Below are 18,218 nucleotides of genomic sequence, written 5' to 3'. Positions count from 1 at the left end.
AACCAATGTGCATCCTTTGTTTTTCTTCCAGCCAGAGTGGGCGACCCTTCTTCTTATACCTTGCCTTGGCTCATATGCACGTGCCTTTGTTTTTGTCTGAACCATTGTGGAATTTGTCTTGTCAAGATCCATATGGAGCCAACTTGAGAGAGATGGATGCCCTGGTGGGGCAAATAAAGGACAAAGTTGATAGCACTGCAAAGGAAAGAACGTTCCTCTGGTTCACAGGTGAAACAGTCAAACCCAGCCATTGTAACAAAGATTATTTAGATTGCTGATTTTAGTGGAAATGAGTGACATGGGGATCGATTGAAAGATCAAGTGCTAAAATTATTAATGAGAAAGAACTCATACAATTGTAGTATTTTAAGCAGTGAAAACTTTGAATTTGTGTACTGAATTTAGGAAAAAGAAATTAAATCAATAAATTTAATATTTCATATGTTGTGCATGTGTATATGTGCACAGCATGATTATAAATATTATGCTATGCATTAATATAAAACCAACCAGATCCTGCTCGGAATGACTGCTTTCTCTCAGGCTCATGATCACTGTATGAGCTCTGTGTTAACACCCACTCTGTCTTCTCAACTCAACACACATATAGATTAAATTCATATATATTTCATCTTCTCCATAAACTGATATGGTCACCATGGAATAATCACAGCCTCTCAATCTAAATTATATCAGAGGTTTGTTCTAACAAAAATGAAGACAGGAGTGGAGAAAATCACATATAGCAATTTTAGCTCCAGGAAGTAAATGAAGCAGAATTACTCCATACATATAGTTGGAAAAACATGATTATCATAAAGAATTTAATGCATTCCAATGGTCTTTTAGGATGTTACATGGATTACAGTATTGTTGGCATTTACTTGGGAGCACATTTTACTGAATTCAGTGGGATATACTTCTGAGTAGATATGTGCATGATAGCATTGTTAAGGTAAATGAATTGCTGCTTTATAAAAACTTCTCCCTCCCCACAGAATTCCCCTCACAAAGATACATTCCCTCTCCCACCAAAATACCCACAAAAGGCACACAGTATTCCTCAACTGTCTTGTAGAGACTGAGAAACCTAGTAGCATCACAGACAATGGCACTCTTGAATCAGTTGTGTCATTTCAGTTAAGAGAGTGAACCTTGTCACCCGTGTCTAAATATTAAAACATAAATCCTCATTAAATAGGCACAGGATATTCAATTCCTAAATCCTCTGTTAATGAGGCCTCTTTCTTCTTAATTGCAGCAGTTGATTTGTCACTCATTAAAATCCAAGGGAAACTATTTCTTACTATTGTTTTACATCCGTTTGCTTAAGTTATTGGACTGGAAAGCTAACCTCCTTCCCTACTGGAAAAATGTACGTTTACCTCAAAGTTTCCTCCACTTTCTGGAGAATACTCTCTTTGGAATCTTTGTGCAGCCACATCAGTTTTCAGTCCTGATTAGACATTTGGGGGAAGTTGAATATGGCTACAGCAGCACTTGTTCCTCTCTCCCCCATATCCAAACATTTGGGTACATTCATCATCACAACACACAGCCCATGCTTTTTACTCCATTCCTCTGATGACACTGATAGCAGTATCAGAGAGATGCTGAGGGAAAGGACCCAAGCTGTGTGCTCCTTTGTCATTTCCAGTTCTGTCTGTTGTGAATCAAATATCGTTTCCTGTCCTCCTTTCCTCCTAGGAGACAATGGCTCTTGGTCTGAGAAGTGCAAGTATGCAGGAAGTGTTGGCCCATACACTGGGATATGGCAAAGGAAAAGAGGTAACTGTTAGGTTTCGTTTGGCTGCTATGTAGTATGTCATGGGCAAGATCCATTTCCAATAATCTTCCTTTTCCAAATTCAAGCAAAAAGCTCAAAGGAAGTTAGGTGTTTCTTTTCCTCACTCTCTCTTAGTCTGACTCCTTTCTTGTCAGCAGCAAGATCAGGGGAATCTGATCTTCTAGACTCTATTACTGTATCTCTCCTATTATCTCTCACCATTGGTGTAGCTGGCTGGGACTAACAGGAGTTGCTGTCCAATAATATATGGAGGACTGCAGGTTGTCCACATTTGGTATAGATACATGCTGCATGTTGTAATTAAACTCAGTTGCTATAGCCATGTTCCCAATGTTAATTAGGATGTAATCTTTAAAGCTCAGGTCAAAGAAGGTACTTTCTTACCTGCCCTTTCCTCCTCTTTCTCTATCTTATCTTAAAATATATGTTTATAGGAAGAGATTGTTTATTACTAATTACCATGTCACCATAGAGACTTACATCAGTGAGTTGTTTCCAGAAGACAAGTGGTGTCAGTGAACAGTGTTTCTACTCATGCAGATCAGGACAGCCAATTCTTATCGATCCTTCCCCCTCTACAGCAGATCACTGTTCCAAATCTATTTTTGTTTTTTATGCTAAAAATTTGCTAGTCTTTAATGTATTACAAGACTTTTTGTAATCTGTTGGGAACTGCAACAGATTAACACAACCACCTTCTTGTAAAGTTAGAAAAGAGTTGCTTAGTGTAAGAAGAACTCTTTCCAAACAACTACTAATCTGATAAGGCAGAATTCTTTCTCCCCCTTAACACCCATTTCCCATAGTTTACTTTCACTTCTTGTTTTAAATGTTTCTATATTTTTAGTCACCATATAGCTCTTGTTTTGTTTCATTGCTACAGGTTTCATTCATAATAAGTACAGATATACAAATCTCCTCTGCACATTTGCTCAGGTATAAGGCACACTCATCAAGGCACTACCTTGCTATGCTGGTGGGATTATGTACTGTACTTCTGTAAGGCCTGAGGCTATGCTGATGGCAACAGTGCTGCTTGCAGGTCTCCCACGTCAGACAGTTTTTTTGCTGTGGAACCAGGCTAAATGCCAGAAAGCTACTGGACAATAGCAGTAGTGGTGGTGGTGGGTGATACTGGTAGAGCATCTTTCAGAGTCAACATCAGTGTCTCTGAGCAGTGTACAGAACATTTGTTAGTACTGCATAGTAAATCCTTTTTGAATGTCTTTTACCATAAAAACTCTATGATGAGACAAACCAAAATGAAAAAAGAGGTAGTAATGGACGATGACAGTCCCAGGTCAGATAGTACACAATGAGCAATTGAGATACAACAGAGCTAATAAAGCAACAGTATTCAAGCCAAAAGGATGTCCAGCTGTTGATGTGCTCAGAGGTTAAAGGAAAGTCTGAAGCTACACAACACATATTATAGGACAGTGATGGTGAACCTATGGCACGCATGCCAGAGGTGGCACTCAGAGCCCTCTTTGTGGGCACATGTGCCATTGTCCCAGCACAGAGATTGCCAGAGTTTGTTACTAGAAAGCCAGAGGGACATGACACTTTGCAATAAATAAGTGGGTTTTGGGTTGCAGTTTGGGCACTCGGCCTCGAAAAGGTTCACCATCACTGTTATAGGAACATGGAATGTCTGAAGCATGAATCAGGAGAAGCTAGTCATAGTAAAACAAGAAATGGAATGTATAAACATTGTAATACTCAGGATGATCAAATGAAAGTGGAAACGAATGGAACATTTTGAGTCAGATAATTATACAGTATTTTCTCAGGAAATGAAAATGTAAGAAATGGGATTCTATTTATAGTGAGGAGGCATGTAGCAAAAGCACTCAAAGAATATAATGCAAAGTCTAACCAAATAATATCAATAAGACTTCATCAAAAGCCCATCAATATAACCATAATCTAACTTTATGCTCCAACTGCAGAGGTTTTAGAAGAACAAACTGAAAGATGCTATGCTGGAGTCCAGAAGAAACTGATCATACACTGAAACAGGATTTGCTGTTTATCATAGGCGATTGAAATGCAAAAGTAGGGGGAGGGGGAAACAGAATTGAAGATTGTAGGATCAAGAAATGAAACAGGAGAGCAACTCATTTAATTTTGTGATGCCAATACTTTATTTATTGCAAACACATTCAACAAGCAATTGAAAAAGTGATACTTGGAATCACCAAACAGCGAATATAGAAATCAAATAGACTACATCATTGGAAGCAAAAGACTGAAAAGCTCAATTCTTTCTGCAAAAATGAGACCAAGAACAGACTGTAGCACAGACCATGAACTGCTGATATCAAAAATTAGAGTAAAACTTAAGAAGAACACTAAACCAACCATTGAGAAGCGAGGAAACGAATTCAGGCTGTTAACCTTCCAGATTTCTGGAAAGTGTTTCTAAATAATAAAGAATTTATAAAAGTCCTTTTATCCAAAATACAACCTGAGGAACATTCCTATAGAATTTAAAGTTAATGTTGAAAAAAAAGAGTTGCATTATTAAGCCTAATTGATTAGGAGCCAAAAGAATTCTTGATTGAAGCCAGGCACATTGTCAGGGAAAAATGCAAAAAGAAAAAAAAAAAGGTGTGCGTGGGGGGGAAACACCACTATATGCAGCCAAAAAGAAACAGAAGCGTCAATGGATGACAGATTAAAGTCTTGAAGCAATTAAGGACAGACGAGAAGCAAAAATAAAAGGTGACAGAAATAGGGTCACAGCCTTGAATGTAACTGGGTATTCATTTTAGCGACCTACAAAAGAATGGAAGATTGAGTAGACCTTGGAGCCCTCCTATAGGATCAAACTCACAAACTTGTGGCTGCAGTCCAGCATTTAACCACTGCACTGCCAGGGCTCCACTGAATACTAATGTTAGGATTGATCATGCCATCATATTTCTAGTTTTTATGTATGATTGTGAAAGCTGGACAGTGAAGAAAGTTGACAGGAAGAATATCAAGTCATTTGAAATGTCTTGGAGAACAGTTCTAAGCATACCATGGACTGCTAGAAAGACCAATAAATGGGTCCTAGAGCACATCAGGCCTGAACTCTCCCTAGAGGCCAAGATGAGTAAACTGAGACTGTCATACTTTGGACATATCATGCAAAGATATGATTCACTAGAAAAGACATTAATGCTTGTTAAGGTAGAAGGCAGTCGGAAAATAGGAAGAGCATACAGTATTACAGATGGATAGACTCAATGAAGGAAGCCACAGCTTTGAGTCTGCAAAATCTGAACAGGGCTGTTGATGATAGGGTGACTTAGAGGTCTTGTTCATGGGGTCACCAGAAATTGAAGTTGTCTTGTCAGCCGTTAACAACAACAACAACAAAGGCCCATTTAACTTAGCAGGACATGTATCTGAGTAAACCATTTGAAGGATACCCAAAAGGACTTTTATCATTTCTTAATTTTTAGAAATACTTTCCAGAAATCTGGAAGGTTAGCAAACCTAATTTGTTCCCCCGCTTTTCATAGAAAAAGGCAAACTCTGAAGAAAAGTCCACCCTGTGTACTTTGTACTTTTTTGTGAAGCCACTGGGAACAGACTACAAGATATAAATGTGAGGCAAGTAGTGACCTTAAATATCATTGGAGAACAAATTAACCATCTGCAGAGGCTAACTGGTAGAATTTATCCCAGAAGAGGGACTTCTAGGGTTTTTTCTTTAGCTTCTGCTCATCTGTTGCATTTAGCTGCATTGAAATTTTTGTTTATTTTTAAAGAGTCTCCAAGTTCCTGAAGAGGCTCCCTTTTCATATTTTTAATACCCAAATCAGATCTGTGGTTGGGCTCTTTCAGCTCAACTGGAATGCCAATGGGCTAAGTTATTTGTGCTGAGGTAGGCAGGAGGGTGCAGCATGAAGCAGTCCTTTCCTGGTTTTGGTGTGTATAAGTGTTTAAAGTAATATCTTTCTAATTACTCTTTTGGAATATAAGCAGCAGCTATTTCCACATCTGTTTCCTGTCACTTTCCAAATATAGAAAGGAATGGTCTGACATGTATGATAAAAAGCTGTTGCAAAGCTCATAGTCCCAGTGTTTGCTGCCTTTGTTTATGTTTAAAAAACCTTCTGTAGTTTTGAATGATATTCTCTGGCCATATAGTTTAACTGGTCATTTAGGGAAATCAGTTGAACTACTGATTAGGTCAAGTAATCACATCTCTTCTCTTTCTCTCCCTTTATTTTATTTTATTTTATTGAAAATAACTTCTGTCGTGTACAGAGTTATAACCAATCTATACAAGCTTATAAATTGCAGTACCACAGTTGGAATAAATAACAATAAGGTGACATCAAATAAAATGGGGAGGTTTTCTACAGGGTATATGTAGGTTATGATATAGAAGTGAATAATTGCACATAAGGTCAGAATTAGTTTCATGGCGGAAGTTTTGAGTCATAATATCTCTATGCCACTTCCAGATTCAGAAGCGCTACTGAATAGCAGTTGTTTGGGTTATAACAGTCCTTCTTTCCCTGCTTCCCACAACCACCTGGTTGGCCACTCTTTGAAAACAGGAAACATAACTAGATGGGCCTTTGACCCTGCCAGCCTCAATCACTCCATGAAACGTAGGGGTCTTTGAGCAAGCGTGCTATATTAAGGGACTGATGAAGGATCTGTATTATGTAGAAGGATGATAGTGGTGGCAAAAATGATGATGATGATGATTGATGATGATGAAGAAATTAATGGCAGTGAGAGGCTGAGTTGCTTCTAGTGAATCCATCACAGGATGAATGAATAATAGCAGGCAAGTATAATAGATTGATGATAAGAGTCCAAGTCAGAAATTTTATATTGAGGAGCGTGGATGGGCCTACAGCTCTCAGAAAGGTCATTGACCATGATGTCTTGAAGATCTGGGGAGCTGTGGTCCAAAATGGTAACTTTTCTAAACTCTGGTCAACATGAGTGTCTCTTGGAGAATGTGAGTTGAGATGCTACAATTGAAAGAGAGGGTGAAAGGCCATTAGAGGGATTAGAAGGAAGAAAGGAGTGAGCCCATGTGTAGCCCTTGATGCCACAAAGTGCAGCCTCTGGACCCTCCTTATTTTTTTTAAAAAAATTCTCAGATGATTTTTTTGCCCAACCATCCCCAAATGATACAAAATCACTGCAAAATGCAGCAGGGGTGTGTCCCCCTTCCCAAACTACCCCCCTGCATACTTTGAAAAAACACCAAAGACAAAAAATCCCGAATGGAAATCAGGCAAAACTGAAACCAGGAGTGACATCACTCACTTCATGTTTCTATTTTGGCTTATTTTCTGCAGGATTTTTTGGCTTCATGATGGGGTGTGGTCAAGATATTTGAAGAGCAGGGTAGAAAAACATTGCCATTGTCCAGAAGTTTAAAAATTAAAAAGAACATTTTAAAAAATGAGTAGGCCTGGGGTTTTGGCTCACTGGTGCAGCTTGCCAGACAAGCTTAAGAACAAAAATGGCCTGCTGTCCCCTCCGTAGTTGCCCATCCCTTCCTTACTGTTTATGGAATAATTTTTGGACAAGGTTCCCCTTCCTTGCACAAGCTGAAGTTCAGCCCACACCATTCATGACCTTCCAGTCCATTCTCTTTTAGCATTTTTGTCATTGTGTACCATGATGTTTTTCATAAAAAAGCAGCCAGATGGACAATTTAGCTCAAATTGTCTCATTCTGTAGCAGAGGTAGGGTATGTGTTTTCCTTCAGATAGTGTTGGACTGAAACTCAGTTCTAGCCAGCATAGTTAATGGTAAGGTATGCTGGGAGATGCCTTTCAAGACGTTAGAAGCCACACTTTCCCTATCGCTCTTTTATATCTTCACAGTGTTGAAGGCAGATTTACACATCCATGTTAATCTCTTGAAACAGCATTGCATGGTGACTTCTGCTTATAGACAGGAATCAGAGAAGTAAACCTTTTTGGTGCACAACAAAAAATACCTGTTTTACATTAATATAACTTTACCTGATTTTAACCCAGAAAAGCTGACAAATATACACAGATGTCTTATTCAGATCCTCAAAGCCCTATTCTTCAGTGCTCCTTAGAGGGAAAGTACCATGGAGCTGCCACCACCACCATTTTCCCACCCAGGCATTCAAAAATGTCAGAAACAGCACTGTAACAAAGTGTGTGTGTGTGTGGGGAGGGGGTCGGTGCTGTTTTAGGAGCTTTCAAAACAACGCCTTTCACTATTCTGCTGTAGCTACTGTATGTGAAATGTAGTGAAATACAAGTACAGGTTCTGAAAGCCTGGGGGAACAAAATGGCCTTCACCTGGCTCCACAATAGTGTCAGATGAGGGGTATTTCCTCAGCCTGACCTCAGAAGGCTAGTAAGCACTCAGAGGAGAGCTCTAGGGAAACAAGTAGACATATAGAATGAATGAAGATGGTCTGAAAAGTACACAAGTCCAAAGCTACGTAGAGCTTTAAAGGTAAGTAACAGCATTTTGATCTGATCTTGGAAACAGACCAGAAGTCAGTGCAGTTATTTTTCACACAGATGAGATATTTTCCACATAGATGAGATTCCAGCACCCAGTCTAAGCAGCCTCGTGGCTATAGTTAGGACTAACCCTGAATTCTCTTTAAAGAAAATCTCACGTACAATGTATTGCTGTAGACTGAACTGGATGTCTGATGCATGTTAGTCATTGCTATGTTATTTATGACCATAAATTATGAGTCTTTGAAGTAATGATTGTAGTCCCATCCAGAACTGGTTCCTGAAAAGAACTAACAACACCTGTCTTTTAGGACTGCATTTAAACTTTGGACATTATGTGCATAAGCTATTCCCCTTCTCCACAGTTATCTCTACAAGGAATCTATATGTATCCCAAGAAAAATGATATATTTAACAAATCCAGTGTCAACCCTCCATTGGTAATTTTCCATTTTTGGCTTCTAAATTTTTGTTTCCCCCTCCTTTCCTTACAAGGGGAACGTTCTGTTTCTGTCGTCTGTCAGATTTTCCTCAGAAGCCTTGGCCTTTGTAATCTGATGCAATAGAATGCTTGCATAACATTTGATTATTGAAGTAAATGCCATGGGTGTCTGTGTTAAATGTGTGGCTGTGAACGTAAGCAAAGAATTGGCCCAGAAAAAGTCCCTATTAGGGTTGTGTATCTTTGGTGTTTTGGGAGTTTAAGGATATTGCAGTATGAAATGATAGGTAGACTTGTCAGTAGGCCATCTTCATATTGGCTCATGAGACTGTGACAAACATCACTTGAACTGAGTTTGTTACATTTAGCCCATTTGTAAAGCAAAGCTTTTCCATTTAAAACACAAATCAGCCAACAAAGCCACAAGAGTAAGCAACAGACAGCTTGTTTGCCTCTGTTTCAGATGGATTAAAAGGGATGTGGCAGGGTCTAAGCAGATGCCTCCAAACCTCCACCAGTAGGATTTGTCTTTAAGCATAGGATATTGATTTCATTTTGGTAGGGATGCAGCAGGGCACAGGGATGAAAGAGGTGGCAAAGTAATGGCTAAATCAGTTGCACATCCCTGCTTTGGAGGCAAGACTAAGAATTAAAATGTGTACGTATGTAATCTAGATTGAGAGAGAGAGAGTCAGGAGCAGCAAAACAAATAAGAGTGAAGAAGAAAATGTAAGATATGAAGCAACTGAGCAACACTTTTGGAAAAATAGGAGATAGATATGAGTGTGGTGAATGGAGGATAATGTGTATACCATGAGAAATACTAGGACTACTTTGTTCAACAATGGCAGAACTTAGAAAAGTAACTTGTAAAAAAGGTAAAGGTTTCCCCTTTCACAAGGTTGTCAAGTCGTGTCCAACTGTAGGGGGCAGTGCTCATTGTTACTAAGCCAAGGGAGCTAGCGTTGTTGAAGATGACTGATCATGTGGCCAGCATGACTGAATAGAACTCTGTTACCTTTCCACCAGAGTGATATCTATTTATCTACTCACACTTTTACATGCTGTCGAACTGTGAAGTTGGCAGAAGCTGGGACTAGTGACGGGAACTCACTCCGTCATGCAGTGCTTGGGTCTTGACATGCCAACTTTGCAATCGTTAGGTTGGTGTCTTAACTACAGAGCCACCGCATCCCTCTTTTCTTGTATGACACCTCACATAACATTCCATCCGTCATTGTCACTGGCCATGCTGAATGGAGAATTCTCGAAGTTAAAAATCCAACATACCAGCCTTTCTATCCTTTGAAAAATGATGTATGATCCATTTAGAGCAGGAATACACAACTACACACACAAAATTTATTATGGCATACAGCCAGTACAAAGATAGAATACAATAATGACCAAATATCCATATAGACACAATACGATCATGATGTCCATATATAATAAAAATAAATAAAATTGTTATTTTTATTGCACTTTTTGCCAAGCAATCAAAGCGGCATACAACAGACAGTAACCATGGGCAGAGTTCGATAAATGGGAAGTCTTATTTGCAGCCGAATATTTTATTCCGGGAAGGCCTGCCGGAAGAGATCCGTTTTAATGGCTTTTTAAAAGCTCTCTAGAGTGGTAATTTGACGGATCTCGTCCAGCAGGCCATTCCATAGTTGGGAGCGGCTGCAAAAAATGTCCTCTGGGAGGTCGCCGTCAATCTGGTCTTTAAGGGCTATAGTAAATTCCTCCCAGAGGACCTGAGTGTATGGGGCGGATTATATTATTCTGCACATGTCAGTACTCATCTGGAGTACTGCATTCATTTCTGGATGCCTCAATTTAAGAAGGACATAGACAAGTTGGAACGTGTTCAGAGATGGGCAATGAGGATGATAAGAGGTATGGAGAACCAAATATGTGAGGAAAGGGTGAAAGAACTGGGCATGTTCAGCTTGGTAGAGAAGACTAAATACCTGTCACAGTGAAGATAGAGCAGGCCTGTTCTCTGCTGCTCCAGAGAGTAGGGTACGGTCTAATGGTTTGAAGTTACAGGAGAGAAGATTTTGGTTGAACATTAGAAGGAATTTCTTGGCACTCTATAGTAGTGGTAGTAGCAGTAAAATGATCATTATCATCAACAGCAAAAACAACAGAAAGGAACAGTAAAAATATAAATACTTTTTACTAAAAATCCCAGTAAGAGTAACGATCCATAAAGCTTGAGGTTGGCAGAACGTAGCCTTTATGCTGTATACATCCTTCCAAAAGTCTCTTGATTCTTCCAGACACCTTGGACCACACTTTTTCTGGCCAAACAGAAAAAGTCTACATCCCCAAACAGAATTCACCAGAGGTGACACTTTATCTTTTAAACTTCTACATTCCCAACATTATTTAACATAAAAAACCCCCACAAATATCTTTTCAAAGTAGGAGTGGACTTGCAGTCATATCGGGAGCAGTTGGGTTTGGTTTTTGAATTTTTGGTCATTCATATGGTTCCTAGAAGGTTCCAGGTTTGGTAAAATAGACCCAGGACACATCACTGTTGCTCATCTCTGAATTAAGCCTGGTGTGCTATTGGTCAGCATATCTATAATATAGATATAATGTAATTGTTACTTCCTACTTCTAGAAAATCTTTAGTTCTGTGAGGAAAACTAGACATCTTTAAGAGAAGACCCTCTGTTTCAGTTCCCAGAATTCTTAGGGAGAGATTATAGCAGTCAGAATAGTATAAAAACTTCTGGAACCCTGTATTGCAGATGTTTGATGATATATGTACCATGAGAGCGACTAATAATCAATGGAGTACTGCTCTCCTAAGTTAACCCAGCCTGTTTAATTGGTTACTAACTTGCATATCACAATGGCACCTTAATCAAGATGCTGATAGACACTCAAGAGCATGTTGGACTATGCTTTTATGTTCAGTTTTAGCCCGGAGTAACATGAAGCAGATGTTTCTGCGGTGGAGAAAGCATGCTACTTAGCAGGAGCTGATGAGGAGAATGACCTTTCTCTGCCTGAGGCTTAGGAGACAGCCCCTTCCAGTCATTGCAGACTGGGCATGCTTAACCAATTGGCTGATCTGATAAAAGGCAGCTCCAAAGCTTGGAAAAGTTACTTTTTAGACTATAGTTTCCAGAATGCTCCCATGAACATGGCCACTAGCCATGCTGACTGGGGGATTCTGGGAGTTTTCTTCCCCAAAAGTAACATTTCCAAGCTGTGCAGGTGCCTGTCTCCTGTGTCAGCAGGTGTAGTAGGGAAAATGGACTCCCATGCCAACAGGAGGGATTATTTTTACACAAGGCAGTCTTGCCAGGTGTGTGCTTATATAAATGTTTCTGCAGCTTGAGATGTAACATCTCCAGGTACCAAACATTTTCAAATCTTGTTGTGCAAACAGAAACACAGGCACACCCATCTCCACTTGGCCCCTGATGCCTAGATGGGTAAGCAGAACTGAAGCAGTGTGAAATAAGCGAAGAGACATTTCCTGCCTGCCTCGTGCGACAAGAAAAGTGTGGATGAAACAAGAAAAGTGTCTAAATTTTAACTGTTTATGCAGACGTATTAGAAGACCAAGGAGTCTTTCCCAAATCTTAAAGAAAAATCCACTAAGTGCTTTTTGTTGTAACTAGGGAGTTCTAGCATCTCCTGTCTCACGAATTAGCCTTCTCCTTTGCCACTGCTAGGAGGAATCTGCTTCCAGAGATCCCAGGGATGGCAACTTTCCGCACCTCCCTGACTCAGCAGCAACAGCTACATAAGTTCTCTGAAGCCATGGGAGATCCAACTGAGCCAAGCCAGAGGCCACCTTCTCAATTCTTTCCTTCAACCACAAGCCATGGGCCTACCTGCCCCCACAAAGAGCATCCAGATGCAATAACAGGTTTTGAGCTGCACTTGCCTGCTAAAAAATTTCCCTCCTCAAACCTATTGATTCTATTGGGATTCTGTGAACATGATTGAATATAGCAGCTTCCTTATGTGCAGAGTCTTTTGTCTTTTGCTTTCTCAACTGCCTCTGAAGAAAGGTCATTTACAAACAGGAAAGTAGTTCTCTCAGTTCAACCAGTTCAGGAGATATTGAATGCAGACCAAGATTAGCAGCGACACACTGTGCCATGGCAGTTCTTTGTCATGGTTTATAATCTTCAGAAAGCCCCCCACATGTCAGAAAAGCTAAAAATATCCCATATTAAATAGTTAATAGCCTTGTCTTGTGCTGTTGCCAATCATAAACAAATTGAGGCAATGTGGAAGAAGGAATCTATGATGTTGATAGATACGCTGTGCTGTTTATCTCTCTCTGTATGTTGTATGTGTATGTGTTTTGATGTGGCATATCTTTACCTCCCCTCATGGACTCATTGTCCTTTCTTTAAGAGGACTGCCTGGCTCTAAATTATTACCTTCTTTTGAAATTTTGATTCTTAAGGCTTACATTGGATAGTGGCAGGGTGGGGGGAAGTTGTGGCCAAAAGGAAAAGCTTCTGGCACATGGGCCAAAGCAAATAATCTTTCTCTGTTTAAATTTCACAGGTGGAAGCTCAGCTAAGCAAACAACTTGGGAAGGGGGACACCGTGTTCCCACACTGGCCTACTGGTTGGGGAAGATCCCAGCAAACGTGACAAGTCCTGTGCTGTTGAGGTAGGATTGCAAAACACTTCCTGTTCCAGGGATGTTTGTGTGTGAATTCAGAACTCTGGCAAGAATTACATTGGGAACAGCTGGATTGTTCTCTTGTGTATCAGAACTGCCAAGAACATGTGCTACTGAAAGGTGAAGGATCTGCAATTTTTCAAGTGCACAGTAGCACACAAATATGGAACTTGTCTTGGCTTAACTAGGAGTGACCTTTTGTTTAGTATCCATAGTGTTGTGTAATCTTCCATGCTCTTTAACCTCCCTCTTAGACCTACATTGCTGCTTCAGCAAGCAAGGAAGTAAGAAGACTTTTGAAAAAACAACAACAAAACTATCCAGTCACCAGGGTGAGCAGGTTCAAACATGTTGATCTCTGAGGTACAGCTCACAGTACTTTCACAGAGATTGTTGCCTTCCAGGATAAAACTGAATTTGAAAGATACCAAACATCACTTTTGGGATCTTTGCCCTGATAAAGATTACAAAATGTCTATCTCATTATGACCGGAAGACTCATTTTTACTGCAAAATCTCATGGAACTGCTTAGATATAATTAAGTCTGGAACAATTAGGTACACAAGCATATTGAACTAAGGCATTGATCCTGATGATATGCCGGGAAAACTTCCTTGGAAGCAGTGTGTATGTGTGCCTCTGCTTCTATGTTACAGGTTCCACATTGTTTTCTCAGATGAACAATGTCTTGATTAAGACTGTTAGTTGTGATTTGGACATCACTTCACTCACTATCTTACTAGGAAACGTTTGGCAAGTCAATACCTTTCATGTTTATTTTCATCCATATATAAAATGGAGATATTAATGTGAGAGTACTGTATAAGTCTAGAAATTTAGTCAAAAAATTAAACCAAAAAACCTAAGTTGACATCCACCGGTCAATCTAATTACTGTACTTTAAGTCCTATTTTTTAAAAAAGAACCATTCCCAGGTGAAAAGCAAAAATGTAATCTGTCCTGGAATCACTGACCCCCCCCCCCCCTCTACTGTCTCATCCATCCAGCCTTTATTTTGAGGAGAAATAGTTATGCTTGCTGGAATTTTCTAAGTTCTTTGGCATTGTTTTCCTTTGCTTCATCCTTTTTATCCTTTGTTATATGCCCTTAAGTTTTACCCTCAGCTTATCCACAGGTCATATCAAAATCCTTAATTTTGGCTCCCAAACCTGAAGTCGATTTATAGTCGAGTATATACAGTACCTTAAAGTGTTGATGTGAGGATTACTGAATGTCACACCAAACTATAGTCAGAGTTTAGAAAAGTTCCTCCTTGGAGAACTATGCTTGCCATGCTGGCTGGACAGTTCTGAGCATTCTAGACTACATAAGGGACTCTCAAGTTCCGACTATAGTTCCCTTGGACTCCCAGGCTCTCTCCACACCTGTCTTCCCTCCACCTGGCTGGGAGAAAGAGTTTAGAAGCTTTCACCAAACTGTGGTTAATCTTATTCAGGGTCAGTTTTAAACAAACCTATTCTGGTTTATGAAACTTGTTTTCTTAAATTAATTGTAGTTAAGATTAACCACAGTTAAGCATTCAGGTGACACAGCTTGTTGTTGCTGTTAACTTCTGCCATGTTGGCCTCTACTCATGACAGTACTGTGAATGAGATATATCCAGGTCCCCTGTCATTTGCTGTCCTGCTCGGGTCCTGCAGACTCAGGCCCATGGTCTCCTTGATTGAGTCTGTCCATCTGGTATTTGGTCTTCCTCTGTTCCTACTGCCCTCCACCTTTCCTAGCATTATGGCCTTTTCTAGTGAGTAATCTCTTCTGGCTGAAGAGATGAGAGTGGCTGAAGTATGACAACCTCAATTTAGTCATCTTGGCTTCCAGAGGGAGTTCAAGTTTTATCTGTCTGAGCTTTGCTTCATAGTCTTGTTAGAGAATGAGAAAAGGGGACAGAACACATTAGCCCCTGGGGTGGGAGCTAGACTCATTCATGTTTTGCTAAACAACATATTATTGTGACATCCAAATGGAGCCCTTCCATTTTTATTACTAGATCTTTTATTACTCGATCTTATGATGTTGCTGTTTCCACTTGTTTTCTTTAAAAACCAATGTAATGTTCAGCTCTGTTGTTAATAAATAAATAGTTAAATAATAACAAATGGCAGTAGAAGTTATGCAATTTAGAGTCATAATGTGTGTGGTGAAGCTTTGAAAGGTATACATGTATGTATGAGTGAGGAAGAAATTGAGGGTGCAACTGGCATTGTACTCAGGGAGAGAAGCAGCTATGGAGGTTGGAGGTGCATATTGAGAGATCCTTACATAGGAGGACAACCACTACCCTATCTCTTAAGCTACCCCAGTGGTTTTGGAGGAGAGCAACCAGTGGGGTAGCTTAACTACATGGGCAAATGTTAGCTATAAGAGTATGATTTGCGTTGATTCTCTCTCTCATGAATACAATGCAAAGAGCAGTTGACTCTTGTCACTGTCAGCTTGGGAATCTGAAGTTTCCAAGAGCAGAAAGCAACTGTATGGGCTGCTCCCTGGTGTGTCATCTCCTTGGCATTAGCTCCAGAGAGACATGAGTACAAGATTCTCTATAGATTATTTTCTGCTAGCTCCTGCCCAGGAAAAATAGACTAGTAAAATCTGGTTAAATGAAACTCTTTTGGTCCTGTCATAGGATCCCTGTTTCCCTTGTCTTGCATGTCCTTGTGAGGAAGGGAGAGACCCAGAAGGAGGACAAAATCCCCTCTGTAAGCAGGGCAGGGATCCCCCAAAATTGGAACACCAGTGAGAAAATTCCAGAGGTTATCCTTAGGCTAGGCATAGGCAGAAATCCTCTTGGAAAGCAGGCTGTGAGGCCAGTCATCAGGGGCCTTGTGAAATGATTACAAAACAGCAGAAGCACAACAGGGGAGACCATTGTCTGTGACTGAGATTAGTGTAGTGTAAGAGTGGGAATCATACAGTTGTTCAGATATTGCTGGACTGAAAGTCCCAGCAGCCCTTGCCATTAGTACGAGATTCTGGAAGTTGCAGTCTAATGGCATTTTGAGGGCCATATGTTTCCCACTTAAGTGTAGTGACTGAGCACAAACTAAATGTGATGTTATTAATTTCTTTAGATCTTGCATGGTAACTGGGACAGTTTGGGGTGGATGGGTGGTTAGATGAATCTGTCTGTCTATAGAGATTGAGGTGGTCCACATTGAGACTATGGCACAGATGAAGGAGGAACTTATCCATATCCACTGTGGGCCCAGTATGAATTAGGGCCCCTTTGCACCAGTTATTTGCACTGGTAGAAAGTTCCCATTGTAGCCAGTGAGAATTAATTCCATTACAAATAAGTGTGTGTGTGTGTGTGTGTGTGTGCATGTACACATGCCACTTAATATTTATGCTGGAGGTAAATGATTTTATTAAAGAAGAATCCCCATATCACAGTACCAATTTGTTCCTCTTCCTTATGCTGTTTATTTAAATTTTAAAAATCAGGAGTGTGAGAGCTAAAGGGGCCTTCCTACTCCATTTAATTCACCTTTAAAATATTAATTGTAAACTGATGAGTCGGCAGTTCAAATGTTGCCTCAGCCATGAGCATTATTAATTGCCCTGTTGCAGGCTGTTGTTATCTCAGTCTCACCCTTCATCGGATGTGTGAGGACAGGCATATCCTCCAAGGAAGAACTACTGAGAACATGCATATGGAGTGGAATATATAGGAGAAATATACAGTAGCCCCTCCATTTTCATGGGGAATCCGTCCCCGTACCCCCCCGCAGACATGGAAAACCACCAGTATTCAAAACCCATTGGCTTGAATGGTGATGCACACCTCATTTTGTCCACCTGCATTTGCTGCCTGTGAATGGATGAGGGACATGGATTCAAAGTCCATGAAAATGGAGGGGCGACTGTACTTATCCAAATCTTTGGTTGTGGATCTCTTCTTTATATACAGTTGTCCAGCATGGAATGTGATGGGTTTTTTCAGAAATCGCAGATTCTGCAAGAGCATGAGGAGCAGTTCTTCTAGGCAATCTACCTCTAAAAAAGGAGGCAAATATCTATGCAAGGCATGGAACTTGACCACCAGAGGTCCTGGCCATCTTTCTCCTGGCCTTGTTAATATTGTGAGGTAACTTTGGCATTTCCCCTTAAAGAGGCTCTAGTGATTCTGAATTTCTCATTGTTTTCTACCTTCTTTCAGTGTGTGGTGTTATTGGAAAAGTGAAGAATGTGCTGGGGTTTGATTCCAGGACTCCCTATGGATACCAAAATCAGTGGATGCTCATGTCCCATTAAATACAATGATGTAGTAAAATGGTGTCTCTTATATAAAATGGCACAATCAAAGTTTGCTTTTGGAATGTACATTTTTAAAAACATTTTCAAACCATGAATGGTTGACTCTATGGATAATGAATCTGTGGTTATGGAGGGCTGACTGCTTAGTTTTTCAGTATTGCATTTTTCTCTAACAGACATTTAACATAATAAATCACTATTTCAAGATGTAGCAAAGTTATCAGTGGGATGACTCATTTGGCTTTAAATAAAGTTAGGCAGTTCATGAAACAGCAAATACTGTATGAGCAATTGAAAGATATTGTCTATTCCTTTGGTGATAGGTGCAGACAAAAGCAGAGGACTGTCCTCTTCATGCCCCATTCTGCTTCCTGAATCATCTGCCTGGTAGCTATTATTGATGCTGACAGACTATTGTCGTAGCTTAGTTGGTCTCAGGGATGGCTTGGTCTAATCCAGCAAAATATCTCATGCTTGTTATTTATATCCCACCATCCTTAAAAATTCAAAGTGGCTAGCCTGTAAATGTTCTAGGTAGT

The 18,218-nt window shown here is 40.1% G+C and overlaps 1 protein-coding gene across 8 annotated transcripts in view; it reads left to right on the top strand.

Moving 5' to 3' along the window:
• The window catches only part of ARSG (arylsulfatase G), a 143,020-nt gene that overhangs the window by 71,083 nt on the left and 53,719 nt on the right, over positions 1-18,218 (top strand). For all 8 annotated transcript variants that reach the window (XR_016282506.1, XR_016282507.1, XM_089540532.1 and 5 more), the window contains 3 exons: positions 32-228; positions 1,708-1,788; positions 13,283-13,391. Coding sequence is in view for 6 of the 8 variants with exons in the window: in XM_089540532.1 (XP_089396658.1) it covers positions 32-228; positions 1,708-1,788; positions 13,283-13,391 (387 nt within the window). In the remaining 2 variants the exon portion in view is untranslated. The remainder of the gene's footprint in view (positions 1-31; positions 229-1,707; positions 1,789-13,282; positions 13,392-18,218) is intronic.

The sequence above is a fragment of the Sceloporus occidentalis genome, unplaced genomic scaffold (genome assembly GCF_023333645.1).
Source record: "Sceloporus occidentalis isolate IW3139 unplaced genomic scaffold, rSceOcc1.0.p SCAF_1, whole genome shotgun sequence".
NCBI lineage: Eukaryota > Metazoa > Chordata > Lepidosauria > Squamata > Phrynosomatidae > Sceloporus > Sceloporus occidentalis.
The sequence above is the reverse complement of the archived record's forward strand: the minus strand, read 5'-3'. Positions and strand labels throughout refer to the sequence as shown.